The 25515-nt window shown below is 36.3% G+C and overlaps 1 protein-coding gene across 2 annotated transcripts in view; it reads left to right on the top strand.

The window, feature by feature from the left end:
* The window catches only part of SLC17A1 (solute carrier family 17 member 1), a 49203-nt gene that overhangs the window by 5141 nt on the left and 18547 nt on the right, over positions 1 to 25515 (top strand). Inside the window, exons 3-10 of one of the 2 annotated variants that reach the window (XM_004043363.4) lie at positions 288 to 460; positions 6998 to 7231; positions 7315 to 7402; positions 7757 to 7843; positions 13678 to 13796; positions 13899 to 14060; positions 15121 to 15253; positions 15346 to 15493. In XM_004043363.4, the coding sequence (XP_004043411.2) occupies positions 288 to 460; positions 6998 to 7231; positions 7315 to 7402; positions 7757 to 7843; positions 13678 to 13796; positions 13899 to 14060; positions 15121 to 15253; positions 15346 to 15493 (1144 nt within the window). Of the gene's footprint in view, positions 1 to 287; positions 461 to 5302; positions 5381 to 6997; positions 7232 to 7314; positions 7403 to 7756; positions 7844 to 13677; positions 13797 to 13898; positions 14061 to 15120; positions 15254 to 15345; positions 15494 to 25515 lie in introns of those variants that run through there. The other variant, XM_055390410.2, reaches the window with a different exon arrangement.

Below are 25515 nucleotides of genomic sequence, written 5' to 3'. Positions count from 1 at the left end.
GGTATTTATAAAGGGTCTTTTAAAAAATAGACTTGAGCCAAAGAACTTGAAAGATTGGCTTGATTTTCTTGGAATTTCTAGTTGGAATTACAATTTTAAGGAGAATATGGTATTATTATATCAGTCTCACATCTTCCTATTATATAATAATTACCAAAGGTCATTAAGTACAATAAAATTTTAAATTAATATCTAGGGTTCCAAATTTCTGAATGTCCCTCCTATAGTTAAAGTATGTTTTTATCTCAGCTTTGTCAACAATTGCGACTTTCTGTTTTACTTTGTAGTTCCAGGTTTCTGTTCCTTTCGCTATGGATTGTCTTTCCTTGTGCACTGTTGTAATGTTATAATAACAGCACAGCGCGCGTGCCTGAACCTCACAATGGTAGTCATGGTGAATAGCACAGATCCACATGGTTTGCCCAACACCTCCACAAAGAAGCTCCTGGATAATATAAAGGTACATCAATAATTTTCCCCACAGTCAAATGTTTAAAAGCCTGTCTTGCTAACTAATTTGTGTAGATATGGAATTGTATTGATATGATAGTATAATTGAAAAAGAAGCTCAAGTCTTCCTACCTTGCCAGGAGTGACCTAAATAAAATGTCCCATGATTAAAGTATGCCTCAATATTTCTGAAGGGCTCGTTGTGTAAATCCTTCTATGTGAGAGAGAATAAAACCCAAGAGTTAGGGCTTCTTTACAATCAAGAAATTTGGACAAGAGAAAAAAAAGGGAAAGCATTTTAAATCAGGAGTGGAAGGTGAAGACACATTACATCTTTTAAGTTTTTGACATGCAGGATATCTAAATGTTTCATTAATTTCGTCTCTGGAAGATAATCAGTTGTTATCTACCAGAAGATGTAGATGCAGGAAAAAATAAAAACAAGATAGATAATGTCAGTAAAGAGATGGAAACTATAAAAAGAATGAAAAAGCAATACTAGAAATCAAGGAAATTATAACAAAGAATGCTTTTGAGGGGCTCATCAGTAGACTCCACACCACTGAGGAAATAATTAGTGAACATGAACATGGGTCAATAGAAACTTCCAAAGTTGAAATGCAAAGAGAAAGAGAATTTTAAAAAATTAACAGATATTTCCCAAATTGTAGACAGTATCAAATGGTATAACATGTGCATGACCAGAATACCAGAGAGAATAGGAAACAAGAAATATTTTTTTCAAAAATTGGCTGAGAACTTTCCATAATTAATGACAAACATCAAACCACAGATCCAAGAAGCTCAGAGAACACCAAACAAGATAAATAGCAAAAACAAAAACAAAGAAAAGCCACCTAGGCATACCATATTTAAATTGCAGAAAACCAAGACAAAAAGAACATTTCAATAAAACCAGATGAAGAAAATACCTACAGAGGAACAAGTATAAGAATTACAGCAGACTTCTTATCAGAATCCATGCAAACAAGGAGAGAAAAGTGAACTTTTTAAGGTGTTGAAAGAAAGAAAACCCCTGACAACCTAGAATTCTGTATTCAATAAAATTATTGACAAAATTGAAAGACTGTAAAATTTCAAGCTGTAGCTATAACTTGAGAAAGCCTTTATTGTCTTTCAATTTTTGTCCTTCGATTTTCCCTTCATATATACGAATTTACTGCCAGCAGGCTTACCACAAAAGAAAAGTTGAAAGATGGTAGATTTTAATCCAACTATATTGATAATCACTTTAAATGTGAATGTTCTAAACACATCAGTTAAAAGACAGAAATTGTTAGAATTGATAACAAATAAAGATCCTCAAATATTCTATCTACAAGAAATCCTGTTAAAATATAAAGACTCGGATAAGTTAGAAGTAAAGGGATGAAGAAAGATGTAAACTATGCAACCATGAAAACACAAATCAAAAGAAAACTGAAGTAGCTATATTAATTTTAGACAAAGCAGAGTTTATAGCAATGACGATAACCAGAGATAAAGAGGGCATTACCCAATGATCAAAAGAGTGAATTCTCCAAAAACAAATGATTCTAAACATGTGTATCCCTAACAACAGAGCAGCAAAATATAGGGGGCAAAAACTGTGAGAACTGAAAGGAAGAATAGAAAAATACATACTTGGTAACTGTTTTCTGCTTGTTAAATCTGTTCTTTGTTAATTTTTTTTTTCATTCACATTTTGCCTTCTCTGGGTTTAACTGAGCATTTTATATGATTGAATTTTATCTCCTCTCTTGATATATCATTTATACCTGAAAAAAAACTATTTTAATAGCTTCCATAGGTTTTATAATATACATTTGTAATAATACAAATCTACCTCCAAATAACACTATACTATTTCATGTATCATGAAGGCATCTCATAACAGAATATTTCTAATTCCTCTCTCCCATGTCTGTGACTACTGTTATTCATTTTATGTATCTATATGTTATAAACACTCAAAACATTCCTTCAACAAAAAGTTATCTTTTAGATCAATTCAAAATAAAATATTTTCCACTTTCATTTATTCTTTTTTAATTTTTTGTTTATTTATTTATTTTTAATGGCATGAAGGGCATGATAGTTTATTTTTAAAAATTGTACCACACTGATCATGATGACCAGCATACACATGATAATGGCATTTATTCTTTTCTAATGGTCTTACTTCTTAAATGTAGATCCACATTTTTTAGCTATATCACTTTTCTTCTGCCTGAAGAACTTCTCTTAACATTTTTTTGTGGGTTGTGCTTTTGTTGTTGCATATAAGAAATCTTTGCATAACCCAAGATCAAAAAAAATTTTCTATGTTTTAGAAGTTTTATAATTTTTCATTTTACTGTTAAATCTATGATTCATTTTGAATTACTTTTTGTACATGTTGCATTAAAGATCTTTTTTTACATATGGATATACAATTTTTTTCAGCCCAATTTGTTGAGAAAACTTTTCTTTCTCCACTGAATTGCCTCTGAATGTTCATTGAAAATTAGTAGTTGGAGGTGTAACACTACCTACTGCTAATTTTAAGACTTACACAGAGTTATAGTAATAAAGACAGTGTAGAATTAGTGTAAAGACAGAAAATAGATCAATGAAATATAATAGAGAGACTGACACACATATGAACAACTGATTTTTCAAGATATGCAAAAGAACAAACATAAAACTGAACTTCATCAGAATTTAAAATACTGTTAAGATAATGAAAAAACAAGCCAGTGACAGGGGCACATATTTGCTAATCATATCTTATAAAGACCTTCTATCAACACTCAATTAAAAAACATAACCCAATACAAAAAATGGAAAAAAGATGGGAACAGCTATTTCACCAAAGGAGATACACAGAGGAAAAATACTCACATGAAAAGATGCTCTATATCATTTGACATTGGAGACAAACATCAACTACAAAGATAAATTACTGCACACTGATTCAAATGGCTAAAATTGTAATGATTGCAAATATAAAGTGTGTGCAGGAATGTGGAGGAACTAGAATTCTCCTACAGTCCTGGTGAGAATGCAATGTGGTACAACCACCTTGGAATACACTTTGCCATTTCATAAAAAATTAAGCATATGCCTACCATATGAGACAGCCATTCCACTGCTAGTTATTTACTGAAGAGAAATAAAAGCATATGTCCATTCAGAGACTTGTACATAAATGTTCTATAAACATTTTTGTCTAGCTTTATTTCTGATAGCCAAAAAACTGGAAATAACCTAAATGTCCATCAGTAGGTGAATGAATGAACAAACTATGGCACATCCACAAAATGGAGTACTACTTAGCAGTATAATGGAATGAACTACTGACACAAAGAACAACATAGATAAAACTGAAGATAATTATGCCAAGTGAAATAAGCTAGACAATAAAAAAGAGTACATACCGTAGGATTCCCTTAATATAAAACTTCTAGAAAATGAAAACTAAGTTACAGCAACAGGCAGCAGATCAGTGGTGGGGGAGGGCAGGAGGGAAGAATTACAAAAAATATAGGAGGAAGTTTTTGGAGATAAAGAATATGTTCACTGTCTTAATTGTGGTGATAGCTTCACAAGTATATATATAGATACAGTTTATTGTGTCAATTATCTATTTTACATAAAATCTATTCTGTATGAAATCTATTTTGTATAAAATCTATTTTATATTAAGTGTTTTGAATTATATTCTTAAATATTTATGATATTCCAGTGCTTTGGTTTAAATACTGAGAACCTCATATTCTAGAGAAATGGCTACTCACGGGAGTTGTATTTTAGAGCCTTCACTATGGCTCTAAAAGAGGAGGGAGCTCTTGAGCTATAGAGCTTGAAAGATTTCTCTAGCACATGCATCAGCCCGCCACCCCATGAAACCTTTTGCCATCCCATGAAATTTCCTGTCACAATTCAGTTTACTGCTACATAAGGTACTACATTTAAAAATGAAGAAACAGAATACATAATTATTCTAAATAGAAAAACACACCAGAAAATTATTCCACAAAGCAGATCTAAATTGTAGTCTAACATTACAAAATAACCTAAAAATTAGTAAAGCAATTATAGCTATGGAAGGAACACCATAGTGCAGTATCTACAATAACTCAAAGTAGACATGGCCAGACCACAAGAGGCTTTGCTTGGAAAGCAGATGAATGAAAAAAGGAAATTGACAGGAAAGGAATATGAAAAAGTCAGAACAAACATTTTAGAAAAAAAGACGAAATAACAAGAAAAACACGGAAGAACAGACACACACAGATATTTTACCACAGTAAGAAACACTGATTATAGAAAAGAAGATGACAAAGAAGGTAGATGAGGAATATTCTGTAGTCAGTCTTCCCTCTTCCATCAAAGTCAAGGAGATTGTGTCATTATTCTTTTTTAAGTGTACCAACCTGACAGTTAGAAATTCTACCATAATTTTAAAGTATATATTCTTTTATTACTAATGGGATTACACATTTGTATACTTCTGTGACCTATGTTTATTGATCATTTCCATTTTGTTCTCTTATAAATTATCTGTTGATACCTGGATACATTTTCCTTACTGAGGTATTTTTTATGCATTTATATGACCCATACAAATGAGTATATATATTTATTTCTAAGATTTACTTAGAGTCATTTATACATTTATATGTGGAGTACTTTGTTCAATGGCAACTAGTTAATGCACTGTATAGAAAAATATAAACTGAGGATTTATCTTTCTGGTGTGAGTAGTTTCAGTATGAGCTCAGGGGATTTAAACCAATTCTGGTGAACTTTTTTTGTTTTCTACATTCTGCTGTGGAGAGTGATGGCTTTAAGCCATAAGAAAAACTATCCAAGATTTTGAGTGATGTGTTCACATGCACAGGGAGAGTTGAACAAATGCCTGCTGGCCCACCTGATATGGGTAAGGGTGAGTATTGACTTCCTTGGTGCTTCCTGTGATAAAAAACAAGAAAAATAAAACAAAACAAAACCTGGCTGAGCATTCTGCTTCATCTTCTGTGTAGCCTCCTTCGCCTCAGTGGAAAAGATCTGGAACTTCCCTGGCACCCAGGCTACGGTACGGATGTGCCTCACTGGTTATTATTTGGTATTCTCAGAGAGTCACTCCTACCAGATTTTTCCATGGAAGTCCTTTTCCATCCAAGAGAAATATTACACTCTAGAGGCCACAGCTATAGGGTGACAGTGACTTGAAAAGGAGAGAAAAAAGAGGAATGGAGGGATAATAGTGATGACAACAAACATATGGATTCCTACCTATTTTATTTAATATTCAACCAAAAATAACATCCAGCACATTCACTGTTTATTCAGGAAACTCTTCGTTATTTAATATGTTCCTCCTAATTATGCAAGTAACAGAGAAAGTTTAGAAAATGCCACTATCTTAAACACTTCCAAATAAACTTTATCCTGTCCTCCTCTACTACCATTAAGATTTCTTCCTGTTAAGTGGGTCCAAAAACTTGTGCAACCTCCTCCCTCATAGTCTCAACAATAAATTCAATATTAGGATTTTCTTTTATCATTCTTTTTTTTTTTTTGAGATGGAGTCTCGCTCTGTCGCCCAGACTGGAGTGCAGTGGCGCGATCTTGGTCACTGCAAGCTCCACCTCCCAGGTTCACGCCATTCTCCTGCCTCAGCCTCCCGAGTAGCTGGGACTACAGGCGCCTGCAACCACGCCCGGCTAATTTTTTGTATTTTTAGTAGAGATGGGGTTTTCTAGTAGAGACGGGGTTTCACTGTGTTAGCCAGGATGGTCTCGATCTCCTGACCTCGTGATTGCCCGCCTCGGCCTCCCAAAGTGCTGGGATTACAGGCGTGAGCCACCGCGCCCGGCCATCATTCTTTAATAATGTAAAAAGAAGCAACAGAAGGCCCTCTAACCTAGGAATGGACTAACAAATACATTTCTGGAAAAAATATGCCACATCAGAGCCAAGTGAAGGAAGAGAAATGGCCTTTTTCTTTTTATTGTTCTGTGCAGTTGTTTTCACAGTTCAGTCTGAGAACTCTTCATGGTTTTATCTTCTCTCTTTCATGACTTTGCTCTCTGGGAGCAATACGTATATGGGGAAAAGTGATTTTGCGAATGAGCTTAAATTAATGGAGGAGTTAGAGAAAGCAAACAGGGAAGAGGAAATTCACAACTGCAGTATGAGTAGTACTATGAAGTACAGGAAATTAACTATTTAATTGTATGTATGCTACGCAGGAGGAGTTTACATGCAGTTTAGCAACATTCAAGAAACAAGCATTAAATGTCTATGCTGTGAAAGGTACTGGAGGGAGGTACAGATGGTGTCCTTGGCTGTGAGGACTTTACATTACTCCAATGATAAAATGTTAATATGTACAGAAAATGGTGTGATAAAAGAATAAAGAAGGTCCTGTGATAAAGAATACTAGTAAGAGGGGAGCTACTTTCCATGAGGTGAGCCAGAACAGTTTCCCTGAATCCCTAAATGTCACAGTAAATTTCTGATATGCAGAGTGATTCAACATGCCCCCCTTGTCTTTTAGAACCCTGTGTATAATTGGAGCCCAGATATCCAGGGAATCATCTTGAGTTCCACCTCCTATGGTGTCATCATCATCCAAGTTCCTGTTGGATACTTCTCTGGAATATATTCTACAAAGAAAATGATTGGCTTTGCATTATGTCTCAGCTCTGTGTTAAGCCTGCTCATCCCACCAGCAGCTGGAATTGGAGTAGCTTGGGTCATTGTATGTCGAGCAGTTCAGGGAGCAGCCCAGGTATTAAAATAATGCTAAAACTGAACAGAGTTTAAATTCACAGGAAGTATTAGAGATTAAATGTCAAATCTTTCTCATTTCAGGGGATAGTTGGAACAGCCCAGTTTGAAATATATGTCAAATGGGCTCCTCCCCTGGAACGAGGCCGACTTACTTCTATGAGTACATCAGGTAAAGAATTAAAGCCTAGAATGTTTGAATCCTATTTTCATCTCATTGTATTACATTCTTCCCTAGAGCCATAAGAAATGTGTGTTTTGAATGGTCAAGGGCTTTGGAAATCATCTGTTTCAGCATTCTTGCTATGAAGATGAGAGAATTGTATAGAATGGAGAAGAGGCATCCTTATCTCAAACAACAGAGAAAAAGAGAAAAGAAAATATTTTTATTATTTTCTTCTGATGTTTGTGTTATGATACACAAATCTATTTCACAGGAAATTGTTCATTGCTACAGTGAGGCTACATTATCTCTGCTTTCAGATGCCTGCATTAATTAGGGGTGTTCTTTGTACCTACTGATTAGGGTTTTTGCTGGGACCCTTTATTGTCCTACTTGTGACTGGAGTTATCTGTGAATCTCTGGGCTGGCCCATGGTCTTCTATATTTTTGGTGAGTCTCTTTCTGTAAAATCCTAGTTATTATTCAGAATCTAAAAAAATTTAAACATTAAAACCCAATATAATGTAATAATTCATATAAAGTTAATATTAAAAATCACGAACTCCACTGAGTGAAAGAGAGAAGTCAATACTCATTAAGTTCCTATCACAAGCAAGGTATTATGCTTAGAACTATACATGTATTTTTGTACATAACTTTTATAATTCTATAATGTAGGCGATATAGATGCATATGCTTTTATATGAAACTCTCCAGGAAAAGGATGATCAGAATAAATAAGTTTACAGATTTTAGAAATATATTACTTTTTATACTTAACATTCAAAGCATGATGTGGAGCACTACCACATAATCAAACACATTAATTTCTACAGTAAAAAATGAAATCTGTGCAAACTAGAACACACAAAAAACTATAAAGAAATAAGGTTTACAAATAAGTGATAAAATCACTTTTGGCTCTCTGATCTTGGTTTCAGGTTTGTGAATAAGAAAATGTGGATAGGTTCTATTATGCCCATTTGATATGTGAGGAAACTTCAAAAGGCTTAGGTAACTTGATCAAAGTCATATACTTAAGGCAAAATTGGAAGAATTTATTTACAAAATGATCACTTAAAAAGGTAGGTATGAGATGCGGTGAAATTCTAGGAATAGTCCAGTTACCTGGGGCTAGCGATACAGGAGCTCGGAACATCTAGCATCCCCAGGTCCAAAGGCATCAAGCAAGGAAGTAGTTATCAGAATCCATTAGGAGAGCCCTATAGAGCAGGATGCCTTCAAAGAACTCATGATTTTTCATAAAAGGACACATAGATTGAGGCAATCATAAGACAGAGCTAACCAGGGTTTGAAAAGACACCTTGATCTCACTCAGTTCTCTCCCTCTCATCTCTGCCGGGAATTTCTGTTGGCCAAATCCAGGTGGAAGCAGAGGACATGGGGGCCTACTGATGTTCATTCAAATCAGCCATCTGTAGCCAAAGTAAGGTGAAGAAGGATGAGGAGTACATCTAGGGGGACAAACAGAAGACATCCAATACATACAGTGAGCAGATGGCAGAGGCGTAATCTGAAAACATGTCTTCCATCCTCAAAATTCCATTGCTGTTAATGACTGTGTTAGTCTTCAGTAGTAGACAATGGTCAGCATAGTGATGGAACAAAAGCCCCTTATCAGGAAAGGGGATGAAAAAACTGAGAATGTCTAGCCTGAAGAAGAGAAAACTTGAGAGAACATACCTTGTAGGACTTTATATAAATAAAATGCAGACCTGTTTTGAATTACAAAACTAACCCAAATATACAGAAATTACGGGGGAGCAGGGGAGCAGGGGTGAGGTTTCAGCTCCATATAAGGAAAACTTTTGAATAACTAATGCTGCCCAACATTGCTGATCAAGGGTTGAATGACATCTAATATTTATGTTGTATTTTTATGATAAGATCATGTACAGCAATGTATGCCACTTACAGTTATCATGGGTGGCTTCATGAAACTCAAACGAAGGTGTTACACAACTACACATTGTACTATGATAATAGCTTTACTGTGAAGTCCCTCACATGTTTTTTCCTTATCACTAAGAATTGAGGAAAAGGGATTAGATGACAGCTGTTTAGGAATTTAGGTATCTGCCTCCCACAACCTTTTTACTATAAATTATATGATGTCCACGTATGTCAAATGACCTGTTCGTTAGTGGCAGAGGGAAAATTAAAACCAAGATTGTTTTAAAATTCCATTTGAATATTCTTGCCAATAAAGTTGAACAAATCTGAATAGATACTGTTTTAAAGAATACGACAATAACTGTCTTTAAGCAGCTGATAATTGCTGGAGATTACCAAATAGAGTAAATTGAGTCACAGACTTACATTTGCACTTAAAATGGCCTGGCCAGCTGGGCGCAGTGGCTCACGCCTGTAATCCCAGCACTTTGGGATGCTGAGGTGGGTGGATCACCTAAAGTCAGGAGTTCGGGACCAGCCTGGCCAACATGGTGAAACCCCATCTCTACTAAAAATACAAAAAATTAGCTGGGCGTGGTGGCAGGCGCCTGTAATCCCAGCTACTTGGGAGGCTGAGGCAGGAGAATCACTTGAATCCGGGAGGCAGAGTTTGCAGTGAGCCAAGATCGTGTCATTGCACTCCAGCCTGGGCAACAAGAGTGAAACTCCGTCTCAAAAAAAAAAAAAAAAAAAAAAAATGGCCTGGCCATCCTGCTATATTTGTCTCCTAAAGACTATTTCAAACTTCTTAACTCTTCTCAAATCTCTAAAATGATTCCCTTTCCCTGTCTTCTGTCCCAAGTAACCTCCCTTTGACCATTGAAATCATTGCATAATCTGTCTGTACCCATTGCCTACATTTCCTAGCATCTCACGCTCTCCTTAACTCACATCTGACTAGTGTCTGTGGCATCAAACACAGCTATTGTCAAGATCACTTACAGCTTCTGTCACCGCTGCCCTGAGGCCCAGGCCAGAGGGCGCTTGCCCTAGATTCCACACTGTGGAGAGCCCATTCTAGACCCTCTCTAGCTAGGCTGTCTTCATAGGGCAGGTGCCAAGACAGTAGGCTCAGTAGAGCCCATGGCTCTGCTTCTAATCATCATGCCTGGAATGTCTTGCTTAAATAGAACCAAGGCTATTGGTTATATTGGAAAAGACCAGCAGGGCTCTTCCCAACATCCATTGAACCGGGGAGTGACCAAGGGAGGTAGGAGGCACTATTTGCATAAGATATGAATGGTGCACAATGGGGAAGGCAAGAGTTTCCACATATATCCATTCAAAGTACCTAGTGAGGTGGGAATGGATCTGGGTAGGAATGGGTCAAGCTTCAGTCTAGTCGCCAGAGATTTGTGTTCAGAATTCTAAATTTAAACATGACTCTTCAGGTCATTTTTTTCCCTTTGGCTTCTTTCAAAATTGTCTTTGATTTACTGAAGTTGAATATTATATTGTAACCGAAAATCAAGTTAGTTGCTTACCACATGTAGAGTCCAATTAACAAGAGTGGGGTCTGGTACATTCCAAAGCTAGCTTGGGGAAGGGACACAAAATTTCTGGCTTTTAAATGTGCCGTTTCACCTTCAGCTGAAGTGGCAAAAAAAAAAAAAAAAAGTAAGCATTTTCATATGGTAGGGGAGGAAATGAGCAAGGGCAGGGGTCCCCTTGCTACCGGGCAGTTATCTACTGCACAGTTGAGGTAGCGCTTACATGGGCAGAAGTAGATTGAAAAAGTGACCAAAAAGGGCATGTTTTCAAACATGCTCTCCAGGTGGAAGAAAGTTCCGAGGAGAGTGGAAGTTCCGAGGCCACGCCCTAGAGATGAAAGTTCCCTGGCAATTTGGTCTGCAAATTGACCGTCAGCTCTGGAGGAGAGCTGTGTCTTGAAGCACGTAGTTAGGAGAATTTTTCCTATAGCGAATGTCTGGTGAGGGGAGGAGGTGAAACGTTATATTTGCATTTCTGAAGGGCTAAGTTGGAAATGAGGAGCAAGAGGAAAAGGGGAAAGGGGAAAAGAAGAGAAAGCTTTAAAAAATAGTAATTCGTCTCAGAAAACAAAAAATAGTAATTCATTCCCGTTTTCTTAAAAAACTGGGGTAATTTGGTTACAACATGTCAGGTTGTAACTTTTTCTTTAATTTATTCTTGGCATTCTCTGGGCTTCCTATATCTGTGGTTTGAGGTTTATTATTAATTTTAAGAAATTCTCAGTAATTATTGCTTTAAATATTTTTTCTAATTTTTTTCTTTCCCCTGCCTCCCTCCCTCCCTTCATTCCTCCCTCCCTTTTTACCTCCCTCCCTTCCTTGCTTTTTCTTTTCTTTCTTCCTTTCTTTCGCTTTTTTCTTTTTTTCTCTTTCTCTCTTTCTCTATTTCTTTCTTTCTTCCTTCCAGTATGTTTCTTTACATGTATATCACACCTTGCAGTATTTTTTTATTACATGTATATTACAGCTTTTATAATTGTCCTACAGTTCTTAGACATTTCATTCTTTTTTTTTTTTTTTTTTTTTTTTTTTTTTTTGTGAGACAGAGTCTTGCTTTTGTCGGCCAGCCTGGAGTGCAATGGCAGTATCTCGCTCACTGCAACCTCAGCCTCCTGGATTTAAGCGATTCTCCTGCCTCAACCCCCTGAGTAGCTGGGATTACAGAGGCACATCACTATGCCTGGCTAATTTTTTTGTATTTTTAGAAGAGACAGGGCTTCACCATGTTGACCAGGCTGGTCATGAACTCCTGACCTCACGTGATCCATCCGCCTCGGCCTTCCAAAGTGCTGGGATTACAGGCGTGAGCCACCGTGCCCAGCCCATTCTGTCTTTTTAGTTCTTTTTTCTGTCTTTGCAATTCAGTTTTAGAAATTTCTATAGCCATTTTATCAAGCTCACTGATTTTTTCTTGGTCATGTCTAGTCTACTGATGCATCAAAGGCATTCTTTATTTCTATTATAGTATTTTTATCTCCAGCACCCTAGCCTCCCCATCTAGGGGTGTAGTTTCTCCCTGGACAATATAATTCATGCTTATGGGTAAACTACCACTCACTAACATTTGTGTCCCACAAATAATTTGAACTTTCTGAGTCTCAGTTTGCTCATTTTGAAAAAGAGATAATAAACAGTATTATATGAATTTTTGGGAAGTTGATTGAATAAAATAATTTTTTTCTTTTTTGTCCGCTACAAAGTCAACTCCATAAAGGCAGGGACTTTGGTCTGTTTTATTCACTGCTGTATCCCCAGTACTTAAAATAGGTGCATGGTAAATAATCGGCACTTAATCAATATTTGTCAAATGAATGCAAGTCTTCTGGAAGACTGACCGATGAGCACTATATACTTTCTGTCCCAGCAGAGAATTCCTCACAGTCAAATTATTAATATAAAAAACTCATAGAAACAATTTGTCAAACTCTTATAGAACTCCAATAATCCCTGAAGCCTGGGCTGTATCTCAGGAACATAGCTGAGGCTAAGCTGTCAAAACTGGGTGATAATAGCAAAGACATGGAGTCAACCTAAATGCCCATCAGTGATAGACTGGATAAACAAAATGTGGTACATATACACCATTGAATACTATGCAGCCATAAAAAGAATGAGATCGTGTCCTTTGCAGGTAAATGGATGGAGCTGGGGGCCATTCTCCTTAGCAAACTAACACAGTAACAGAAAACTAAATACCGCATGTTCTCATTTGTAAGTGGGAGCTAAATGATGAGAACACGTGAACACATAGAGGGGAACAACACACACTGAGGGGAACACCCTCTACCACTGGGTAAAGGGTGAGAAGAGGTAGAGGATCAGGAAAAATAACTAATGGATACTAGGCTTAATACCTGGGTGATGAAATAATCTGTACAATAAACCCATATGACACAAGTTTACCTATATAAATAACCTGCACGTGTATCCCTGAACTTAAACATTAAAAACAAAACAAAACAAAACAAAACAACTGGGCAATTGTCAAGCCCTGTGCAGGCTCAGCTGTGCCATCCTCTTATGGTGGAACACATGAGGAATTTGAAAAGATGAGGGCCTGAGGGCAGGGAGGTCCAGCTGTCAGGAGTGGAGGGAGCAGAGGATAGGAGATCAGGAAAGGGCATAGGCCTTACCCCATTTCTAGTAGGGAGGGGTCCCTGTGGATAAAAGGAGGACTGAAAAACACAAGCCTTGTTGGAAAGTTTCAAAAAAGAAAGAGGAGGTCCAGTTTCTCAGCCTGATACATTGAAAAATGCCAGTTTGGGAAAGAGATCCACTACAAACAGAGACTTCCAATTCTAACTTATCCTGCTTTGATAGGTGCTTGTGGCTGTGCTGTATGTCTTCTCTGGTTTGTTCTGTTTTATGATGACCCCAAGGACCACCCATGTATAAGCATCAGTGAAAAGGAATACATCACATCCTCCCTGGTCCAGCAGGTAGAATACAGTTCTCCATATTGGCATCTCCCAGATTCTACTCCAAACTAAACATGTTCCAGTTTGCTCTAATGTGCTAATTGTTAATGAATTTCTCTCCAGGTCAGTTCAAGTAGACAACCTCTGCCTATCAAGGCTATGCTTAAGTCGCTTCCAGTCTGGGCTATTTCCATTGGTAGTTTTACGTTTTCCTGGTCACATAACATCATGACACTATACACTCCAATGTTTATCAACTCCATGCTTCATGTTAATATAAAAGAGGTAAGTATACTATTTGTTCTTTTTTTTAACTTCACGAAAGACTCTGTGTACATTTGTCTGTCTCTAACGACCCTAGTCGCAGCTCTTGACAGCTCCTCACACTGTCTGGCTACTGCTCTTCACCTGGAAACTAACTGTTTCTGCTCTTTCTATGAACATTGCCCAAAACAGAAGGCATTGATGTAGACATAAGTGTCTGGCACTCCAGCAACATCACACATGCATCTATATTTCCACACATTCCCCATCTCCCATTCACTGTGTGACTCCCTTTGTATATTACTTAAGGCTCAACACCACCATTCCCTGCAGGGACTGGGGGCCTCCTACGAAAGTCACTTAGCCAGGCCCTGTCACTCTGCCAAGCTTTTACCAATCCTCTCCAAAGTAAGGTAATGAGTCTGGGCTATGAAGCCAAGACTCAAGTCTTACTTTGGAAGGACTGGCATACCCATTGCTCATCTGGCTTGGAGAATCACTGATGCGGGCAAACTCCTATTGTTCGATACCATAATAACCAGACAAGACAAGACTCCTTTAGAAATGGAGTCTGTCTGGGCTTACCACTTTGCCGCATTCTGTAATGAGCTTCCAGTAAACCAGCCTAGGGGCTGGCATACCAGTAAGGTCTTATAAACTCTCTCTGACTCAATTTTATACTTCATGAAACCCTGAAGTTGCTGCAAGGACTGGTAGCAGCTGGTCCAGTGTAAGCACCATACGCATGTCTGTAATTGTCATCTTTATCCTATCATTTTCCCCAGGGCCAGTATTTCCTATTCCCAATGTAGTCTTCCTCCTCTATTACCCAGTGCTTTTACGTTTCATGATACTGAAATTGGAAGATTTGACAGATTATGACAAATATTACTGACCTCAAAGCTATTTTTCTCTTTCTTTTGGGTAATGTGGTCCCAGCAGTAATTCTGTTGTTGTATGTTGATGGTTTCCTATATGAAAGTACACATTTTAGATAATAAATTTTAGCATAGGGATTACTCTGTGTGTCAGTACTGCTTTACCCATCAAATTCACTCCAAGAATAATGTTTCCTCTTCAGAATGGGTTCTTGTCTTCCCTTCCCTATTTGTTTGCCTGGATCTGTGGTAACCTAGCAGGTCAGTTATCAGACTTCTTCCTGACCAGGAATATTCTCAGCGTAATTGCTGTCCGGAAACTCTTCACAGCAGCAGGTAAGCAACAGCCGGAACATTTAAGCACTTGGGAGATACTTCTCCCCTATCTTTAGGATGCACCTGACTATGTTGTCTGAATCACTCCCCAGGATTTCTCCTTCCTGCAATCTTTGGTGTCTGCCTGCCTTACCTGAGTTCCAGCTTCTACAGCATTGTCATTTTCCTAATACTTGCTGGTGCAACAGGCAGCTTTTGCTTGGGTGGAGTGTTTATAAATGGCTTGGATATTGCTCCCAGGTAGGATTTGTTTATATGCTTTTTTTAACCTTTAACAAATAAATATTGTATATATTTATTGTGTACAACATGATGATTTAAAATATGGATACTTTGTGGAATGGCTAAAATCGAGCAAAGTAACATGCATTACCTCACACACTTAGCATTTTTTTGTGTGTGGGAACACAAAATTTACTCTTAGGAATTTTCAAGAATATAATACATTGTTTTATACTATAGTCACTGTGTTATACAATAGATCTCTTAAGCTTATTCCTCATATGTAAATAAAATTTGGTATCTTTTGGCTAACATCTCACTCCCAGTGCCTAGTAATCACTATTCTACTCTAATTCTAAGTCCAATTTTGTAAGATTCCACACGTAAGTGAGATCATGCAGTGTTTGTCTTTCTGTGTCTGACTTATTTCACTTAATGTCCTCCAGGTTCATTCAAGTTGTCACAAATGATTTGATTTCCTTCATTTTTAGGCTTAATAGTATCCCATTGTGTATATATACCACATGTTTGTTATCCCATTCATCTGCTGATGGACACTTAGGTTGATCCTATGTCTTGGCTATTGTGAATAATGCTGCAATGAACATGGTAGTGCAGATATCTCTTTTGACATTCTCACTTCATTTCCTTTGGATAGACACCCAGGAGTGGAATTGCTGGATCATATAGTGGTTATACTTTTAATTTTTTGAGGAACATCCATACTGTTTTCCGTAACAGCTGTACTAATTTACATTCCCACCAATGGTATGCAAAAGTTCCCCTTTTTTCCACATCCCCATCAACATTTACCTTTTGTATTTTTGATAACAGACACTCTAACAGGTGTAGGGGGATATCTCATTGTGGTTTTAATTTTAATTTCCCTGTGATTAGTGGTGTTGGGCATTGTTTTCATATACCTGTTGATAGTATATCTTTTTTTGAGAAATGTCTATTCAGGTCCTTTGCCCATTTTTTAATTGGGTTGTTTTCTTGTTATTGAGTTTGAGTTCCTTGTATTCTTTGGATATTAACCGCTTATTATATGTATAGTCTGCAGATATTTTCTCCTGTTCTTCAGGTTGTCTCTTCTGTCTGTTGATTGTTTCTTTTCCTGTGCAGAAGCTGTTTAGTTTGATATAATCCCATTTGTCTGTCTTTGCTTTCATTGCTTGTGCTTTTGTGATCCTAACCAAAAAAATCATTGCCCAGGTCAAAGTCATAGAGCTTGTCCCCTGTTTTCTTCTAGTAGTTTTACAGTTTCAGGTCTTATGTTTAAGTCTTTATCCATTTTGAGTTGATTTTTATATATGGCACGCAATGAGTCTAATTCCATTCTTCTGCATGTGGATACCCAGTTGCTCCAACAGCATTTATTGAAGACACCGTCCTTCCCTCATGTTGTGTTCTTGGCACCTCTGTCAAAAATCAATTCACCCTAAATGTTGGATTTATTTCTGGACTCTCTATTCTTCTCCATTGGTCTATGTATCTATTTTCATTCTAGTATCATGTTATTTTTATTATTAAAACTTTGAAGTATATTTTGAAATCAGAGAGTGTGCTGCCTCCAGTTTTGTTATTTTGGTTTAAGATTACTTTGGTTATTTGGGACCTTTTGTACTTCCATAGAAATTGTAAGATTGTTTTTCTATTTCTGCGAAACATGTCATGGGAATTTTGATAAGGATTGCATTGAATCTTTAGATTGCTTTGGATCGTACAGACATTTTAACAACATTAATTCTTCCTATCCATAAGCACAGGATATCTTTACATTTGTTTGTGTCTTCTTCAATATCTTCCACCAACGTTTTAGTTTTCATTGTGGTCTTTCACCTATTCAGTTAAATTTATTTTAAGAATTTTTTTCTTGTAACTATCATATATGGGATTGTTTCATTGATTTTGTGTGTGTGTGTGTGTGGATAGTTCACTGTAACTAGGGAGAGTTTTTAAAAATCTTTTTCTTTCTTAAATCCAAGCTCTCAAAAGTGTTGCTAAAAGTTGCTTGCTTTTGTATAAATTTAAGGCATGCAAATACAGTTTTGTTAAGTGGATATATTATGTAGTGGTGAAGTTTGGGTTTTTAGGGTAACCATTACCTGAATAATGTACATCATACCTATTAAGTAATTTTTTAACCCTCACCCTCCTCCCACTCTTCCAAGTCTCTAATGTCTGTTATTCTACACTCTGTCCATGTGTATACATTATTTAGTTCTTACTTTATAACTGAGAACTTGCAGTATTTGGTTTTCTGTTTCTGAGTTGTTTCACTTAAGACAAGGGCCTTTATTTCCATCCATGTTGCTGAAAAAGACATGCTTTCATTCTTTTTTATGGCAGAGTAGTATTCCATTGTGCATATGAACCACATTTTCCTCATCCAATCATCTGTTAATGGACACTTAGGCTGATATCTTTGCTATTGTGAATAGTGTTGCAATAAACACATGAGTGCAGATATCTTTTTGATACAATAATATCTTTTCCTTTGAGTAGACACCCAGTAACAGAATTGCAGGATCTAATGGTAGTTCTATTTGTAGTTCTTTGAGAAATCTCCATACTGTTTTCCATAGAGGTTGTACTAATTTACATTTCCACTAACAGTGTATAAGCATTGCTTTTTCTGTGCAACCTCATCAACATCTGTTGTTTTTTGACTTTAATAATAATCATTCTGACTGGTGCAAGATGTTATCTCATCGTGGTTTTAATTTGCGCTACTCTGAGGGTTAGTGATGTTGAAAGTTTTTTTCATATGCTTATTGTCCATTTATATGTCTTCTTTTGAAAATGTCTACTTATGTCTTTTTTCCACTTTTTTAATGTGGTTATTTATATTTTGTTGTTGTTAAGTTGGAGTTCCTTGTTAACTCTGAATTTTTTTAAAAAAAATTCTTTTTTCAATAGCTTTTGGAATACAAGTGGTTTTTAGTTACATGGATGAATTGACAGTGGTGATGTCTAAGATTTTAGTGCATCCATCATGGGAATAGTGTACATTGTACCCAATATGTGGTTTTTTTTATCCCTTGCCCGTCCTCCCATTTTCTCCCCTCTGAGTCTCCATAGTTCATTATATCACTCTGTATGCCTTTGTATACCCATAGCTTAGCTCCCACTTATAAGTGAAAACATATGGCATTTGGTGGCAAACATATGAAAAAATGCTCCACATCGCTAATAATCAGAGAAATGCATATCATAACCACAATGTGATACCACCTTACTCCTGCAAGAATGGCCATAATTAAAAAACAAAATAATAGATGTTGGCATGGGTGTGGTGAAAAGGGAACACCTTTACACTGTTGGTGGGAATGTAAACTAGTACAACCACTATGGAAGACAGTGTGGAGATTCCTTAAAGAACTAGAGGTAGAATACCATTTGACCCAGCAATCCCACTACTGGGTATCTACCCAGAGGAAAAGAAGTCATTATATGAAAAAGACACTTGCACATGCATGTTTATAGCAGCACAATTCGCAATTGCAAAAATATGGAACCAGCTTAAATGCCCATCAAACAGTAAGTAGATAAAGAAAATGTGGTGATATATATATTATGGAATACTACTCAGCCATAAAAAGAAACAAAATAATGCCATTCACAGTAACCTGGATGAAGTTGGAGACCATTATTCTAAGCAAAGTAACTTGTAACTCAGGAATGGAAAATCAAACATTCTATGTTCTCACTTATAATTGGGGAGCTAAACAATGAGGACATAGGTATAAAAATAACATAGTGGACTCTAGGGACTCAGGGAAAAGGGTGGGAGGGGAGTGAGGGTTAAAATACTACACATTGGGTGCAATGTGCACTGCTCAGATGATGGGTGCACCAAAATCTCAAATATCCTCACAAAAGAATGTATCCCTGTAACCAAATACCACCTGTTCCCCCAAAATTATTGAAATAATAATTTTAAAAAACATACAGCATTTGGTTTTCCATTCCTGAGTTACTTCACTTAGAATAATGGTCTCCAGCTTCATCCAAGTTACTGCAAAAGACGTTATTTCATTCTTTTTAATGGCTGAGTGGTATTCAATTGTGTATATATACCGCATTTTCTTTATACATGCATCAGTTGATGGGCACTGAGGTTGGTTCCATATCTTTGCAACTGTGAATTGTGCTGCAGTAAATATACATGTGCAGGTGTTTTGTCTGTTTGTTTTTACAATGATTTATTTTCCTTTGGGTGGATACCCAGTAGCGGAATTTCTGGATCGAATGGTAGATCTACTTTCAATTCTTTTGGAAATCTCCATACTGTTTTCCATAGAAGTTGTAGTAATTTACATTCCCATCAGCAGTGTATTAAGCAATCTCTTTTTGCCACATCCACAACAATGTCTATTGTTTTTTAACTTTTTAATAATGGCCATTCTTCCAGGAGTAAGGTAGTATCTCACTATGGTTTTAATTTGCATTTCACTGATGATTAGTAATATTGAGCACTTTTTTCTTATGTTTGTTGGCCATTTGTATATTTTCTTTTTTGATAAATGTCTATTCATGCCAATTGCCCACTTTTTGATGAGATTATGTTTTTCCTGCTGATTTGTTTGAGTTCCTTGTAGATTGTGGATATTAGTTCTTTGTCAATGCATAGTTTGCAAATCTTTTCACCCATTCTGTGGGTTATCTGTTTACTCTGATAATTATTTCTTTTGCTGTACAGGATCTTTTTAGTTTAATTAGGTCCCATTAATTTATTTTTGTTTCTTTTGCATTTGTTTTTGGGGTCTTAATCATGAATTCTTTGCCTAGGCCAATGTCCAGAAGAGTTTTTCCTAGGTTTTGACTTCCTCTTTTCCAGTTTGAATGCTCTTTATTTCTTTATTTTGCCTAATTGCTTTGGCTAGGAATTCCAGTAAAATGTTGACCAGAAGTGGTGAAAGTGGGCATCCTTGTCTTGTTCCAGTTGTCAGGAGGAACGCTTTCAACTTTTCCCTATTTAGTATGATGTTGGTTGTGTTTGCTATATGTGACTTTTATTATTTTGAGGTAAGTCCCTTCTATGCTTAATTTGTTAAGGACATTTATTACAAAGGATGCTGGACTTTATCAAATGCATTTACTGTATCTGTTGAAATGATCATATGGGTTTTATTTTTAACTCTTTATGTTATATATCACATTTATTGACTTGCATATGTTAAACCATGCTTGCATCCCTAGGATGATACCCACTTAATCATGGTGTATTATTCTATCTATTTGATGTGCTGCTGGATTTGGTTAGCTAGAATTTTGTGGAGGATTTTTCATCTATGTTCATCAGGGATATTGATCTACACTTTTCTTTTTCTGTTATAGCCTTTTCTGATTTTGGTATCAGGGTGATACTGGCTTCATAGAATGAGTTAAGGAGGATTCCCTCTTCCTCAATCTTTTGGAATAGTTTCAGTAGGATTGGCACCAATTCTTTGATTGTCTGGTAGAATTTAGCTGTGAATCTGTCTGGCCCTGGGCTTTGTTGTTGTTGTTGTTGTTGGCAATTTTTTAAAATTACTGATTTAATCTCACTGCTTGTTATTACTCTGTTCAGGGTTTCTATTTTTTCCTAATTTAATCTAGAAGGGTTGTATGTTTCCAGGAATTTGTCCATTTCCTCTAGCTTTTCTAGTTTATGTGCATAGAGGTGTTCATAGTAGTCTCTAATGGTCTTTTGTATTTCTGTGGTATTAGTTACAATGTCTCCAATTTCATTTCTAATTGTGTTTTATTTGAATCTTCTCTCCTCTTTTTTTGGTTAATCTAGCTAATCATCTAATTTATCTCTTCAAAGAGCCAGGCTTTTGTTTCATTGATCTTTTGTACTGCTATTCTTTCAATTTCATCTAGCTCTACTCTGATCTTTGTTATTTCCTTTCTTCTTCTAGCTTTGGGTTTAGTTTGTTCCTTTTTTCCTCTAGTTCCTTGAGGTGTGACATTAGGTTGTCAATTTGTGATCTTTCAGACTTTTTGAAATAGGCACTTAGTACTATAAACTTTCCTCTTAGCGTTGCTTTTGCTGTATCCCAGATGTTTTGGTAACTTGTGTCACTATTTATTTCAATCTTGATTTCATTGTTAACCCAAAACCCATTCTGGAGCAGATTAGTTTCCATGTATTTGGATAGTTTTCATGGTTCCTTTTGTAGTTTATTTCTAGTTTTATTCCATTGTGGTCTGAGAAGACACTTGATATAATTTTTAAATATAAGATACTTGATCAATTTTAAAAAATTTGTTGAGACTTTTTTGTGGCCTATCATATGGTATATCTTGGATAATGTTTCATGTGCTGATAAGAGGACCGTATATTCTGCAGTTCTTGGGTAGAATGTTCTGTAAATATGTTAGATCCATTTGTTCTAAAGTGTAGTTTAAGTTTATTGTTTCTTTGTTGACTTTCTGTCTGGATGATCTGTCTACTGCTGTCAGTGGAGTGTTGAAGCCTTCCACTGTTATTGTGTTGCTGTCTATCTCATTTCTTAGGTCTAGTAGTAAATGTGTAAATAAATCTTGGAGCTCCAATGTTAGGTCCACATAAATTTAGTATTGTAATATCTTCTTGTGTGATTGATGTTTTAATCATAATATAATGACCTCCTTTGTCTTTTTTTACTGTTGTGGCTTTCAACTCTGTTTTATGATATAAGAATAGCTACTCCTGCTCACTTTTGGTTTACATTTGTGTGTAAGATATTTTTCTACCCTTTTACCTTGAGTTTATATGAATCCTTATGAGTTAGGTGAGTCTCTTTAAGACAGCAAATATTTGTTTTGTGATTTTTTTTTATTAATTCTGCCATTTTGTATCTTTTAAGTGGAGCATTTAGACCATTCACTTTCCATGTGAATATTGAGATGTGAGGTACTGTTCCAGTCATCATGTTACCTACTTTGTTTTCTTCATTGTGTTATTGTTTTATAGGCCTTGTGGGTTTTATGCTGTAAAGAGATTCTATTCTGGCGCAGATCAGCTTTTGTTTCAGAATTTAGAACTCCTTTTAGCATTTCTTGTAGGGATAGTCTGCTAGAGACAAATTCCCTCATCATTTGTTTCTGAAAATGACTTTATTTCTCCTTCATTTATGAAACTTAAGTTTCACTGGATACAAAATTCTTGGCTGACAGTTGTTTTCTGTTTAAGGAAGCTTAGATAAGACCTCAATCCCTTCTGGCTTGTAAGGTTTCTGCTGAGAATTCTGGATAGTTAAGCTACATTGTTGTTCATAACCACCAGGCCAAAAGTTCTGAAGAAATATCTATATAAGTCAGATATAATCATTAATTAATGATATGTTAATCATTAATTAATGATATTAATCATTAATGATATATTCAGATGTATGCGTCTGTCATATATGTATGTGAAAAGTATATCCTTATGATTAGAAGCACAGATTCTAGAGTTAGACAGTTGAATTTCAATATCAGCACAGCCATTTATATCAAACAAATTATTTACCTTCTCTGTGATGATTTTTTTCACACATAAAATGGATTAATAAGAGAATGTTTACTCATAGAGTTATTAAGATAATTGAATAAGTTAATGTAGGTCAAGTATACAGAATAGTACCTGGCATACTCTGGCAAGCACTGTGTAAGGGTTAGCTGCTCCATAATTATTGCTATTATGTCCATATTCGTATATTATTAATTCTCATAACAACCTACCAGTTAATCATATTTACGTTACAACTAAAGAAACTGAGGTTCAGATACTTAATTTTGAGCTCAAAATCTCACCACTGGTCTGAAATTTTACCTAGGATTTTAATCCAGACCTGTTTGGCAAAAAACCTTTGCTCTTTTCAAGATGTTATTTTCAAGATATTATATCTCCTCTAGAGATATAATAAGTGTGACTAACAGAAGTAGCTCTGTCATTTTCAGCTCTCAGGGAACACTGTTCACATTGTACCTTGTGGGGTTAGTAGTCTCTGAAGAACATAAATCCAATATGAACAGAATTTTCTGAAGTTTTGTAGAGCAGTGGCCTTGGGGTAGACAGGCAAAATCAACCAAGAATAACTCACTTTCTTACAATTTTATAAAGAAGCTTGCCCACTAGATCTACACAAACTCAGTGCTAGAGAAATGAGGACATGTATTTATTTGACTTATTCAGTTCAAGACCTATCTTAAAAATGCCTGCAGGGCCGGGCGCGGTGGCTCACGCCTGTAATCCCAGCACTTTGGGAGGTTGAGGCAGGCGGATCATGAGGTCAGGAGATCGAGACCATCCTGGCTAACACGGTGAAACCCCGTCTCTACTAAAAATACAAAAAATTAGCCGGGCATGGTGGTGGGCGCCTATAGTCCCAGCTACTCGGGAGGCTGAGGCAGGAGAATGGCGTGAACCTGGGAGGTGGAGCTTGCAGTGAGCCGAGATGGGGCCACTGCACTCCAGCCTGGGCGACAGAGCAAGACTGCGTCTCAAAAAAAAAAACAAAAAAAAAGAAGAAGATAGTCATTAAAACGTCATAAATAAATAATAAATAATAGGATAAATACAAAGAAAATCACACCTAAACCTATCTAGTGAAACTGCTAAAATTGAATGGGAGGAGGTGACAGAAAGAGAGAGAGAGAGACTGAGAGAGAACAAAATCTTTAAAACAGCCACCTAGAAAAGGCTCATTACTTCCAAGAAAGCAGTAATAAAATTGACATCTGCCTTCTTAACAGAAACAATGAAAGCCAGAGCCAATCAACTGATATCTCTAAAATGCAAAAAGGAAAATTACTGTTAACCTAGAAGTCTATATCCAGCAAAAACTTTCCTTGAAGAACTAAGTTAAAATAACATTTCGAGGCAAACTGAGAGAATTCAGCAGTCATAGACCTCCAATGAAAGGATTACTAAATGAGAATTCTTCAGGCAGAAATGAAATAATTACAGATAAATAATCACAGAATAATAATTTCATATAAATAATCACAGAAATATAGGAACAAAAGAAGAGAAATGGAGAGGAAAAATATTAGGGCAAATCTAATATAATTGAATTTGCAAAATGAAAACAATAATATACTATGTGATATAGAATATATGTAAATTAAAATGCACTAATAATTTAATAATCATATTTCTACCAGTTGTACAGAAGATATGGTATCTATGGCCTACAATATTTTTAGGAACTCATGAAAATCTTTTCCAAATTGGAAGATAAAAAACAAACTCGTAGGTGGAAGAAAATGATTTAATGTATAATGTTAATGTATTTGCCTTTATGCCAGAGCAGTCATAAAATATAATTTTTAATATTTTTATGGGGGAAGAGGCTCATGAAAGCAAAAGTGGAAAGGGCTTACAAAAGTCATGAGTGGTCCCAATTCCCACCTAAACTCCAGGGGTTCTATTGCTGAAATGAAAAACAGAACAACAAATAGTGGGGATAATTAATAGTTTCCATTCCAAGCTCTACCTGTGGATGTTCATAACCATAAATGTACTTCTTCTCCCATTACAACACACTCCCTAGATCGTCAAAAAGAGACAACTCTAATCCTACCCAGTGACTGCATATAGCTCAACATTCAAGGACTCTAGGTCTTGATGTGACTCCTCTATGAACAGGGACCCACAAATTAATAAACAAAACAGGCACCTCCTCCCATACTCAACATGTAAAGGCAGAGTAGGAATGGGAAAGACTAGGGAAATAAGAAGATCAGAAAAAAAAAGAAACAAGAAACTCTGCCTCTCATAAAAGGGAGGACTTGAACACACTGAATTTTAATGATGAAATCTACAGGGCAGGAAAAACAGACTCCCAGCCCTGGACTGAACTCATTTCTTGATTAGACACTGATTCTGATCTCCAAACAGCACCACCTTGCTCTTCATGGCTGACGGGTTTGACCCCTTTATCTATCGTTCGCTGCAGCTTCACTGCGTTTGTAGCTAATTTTCTGCTGGAATTGGTTTGAGCTTCCAGGATTGGCCAATTATAGTTGCTTGTAAACTAGGCTTCTGATTTCCTTGCCTGAGTATTGGAAGCAATTTTGGAGGT

This window comes from Gorilla gorilla, chromosome 5, assembly GCF_029281585.2.
Source record: "Gorilla gorilla gorilla isolate KB3781 chromosome 5, NHGRI_mGorGor1-v2.1_pri, whole genome shotgun sequence".
Classification (NCBI taxonomy): domain Eukaryota; kingdom Metazoa; phylum Chordata; class Mammalia; order Primates; family Hominidae; genus Gorilla; species Gorilla gorilla.
This window is presented reverse-complemented; position numbering and strand designations above follow the sequence as displayed.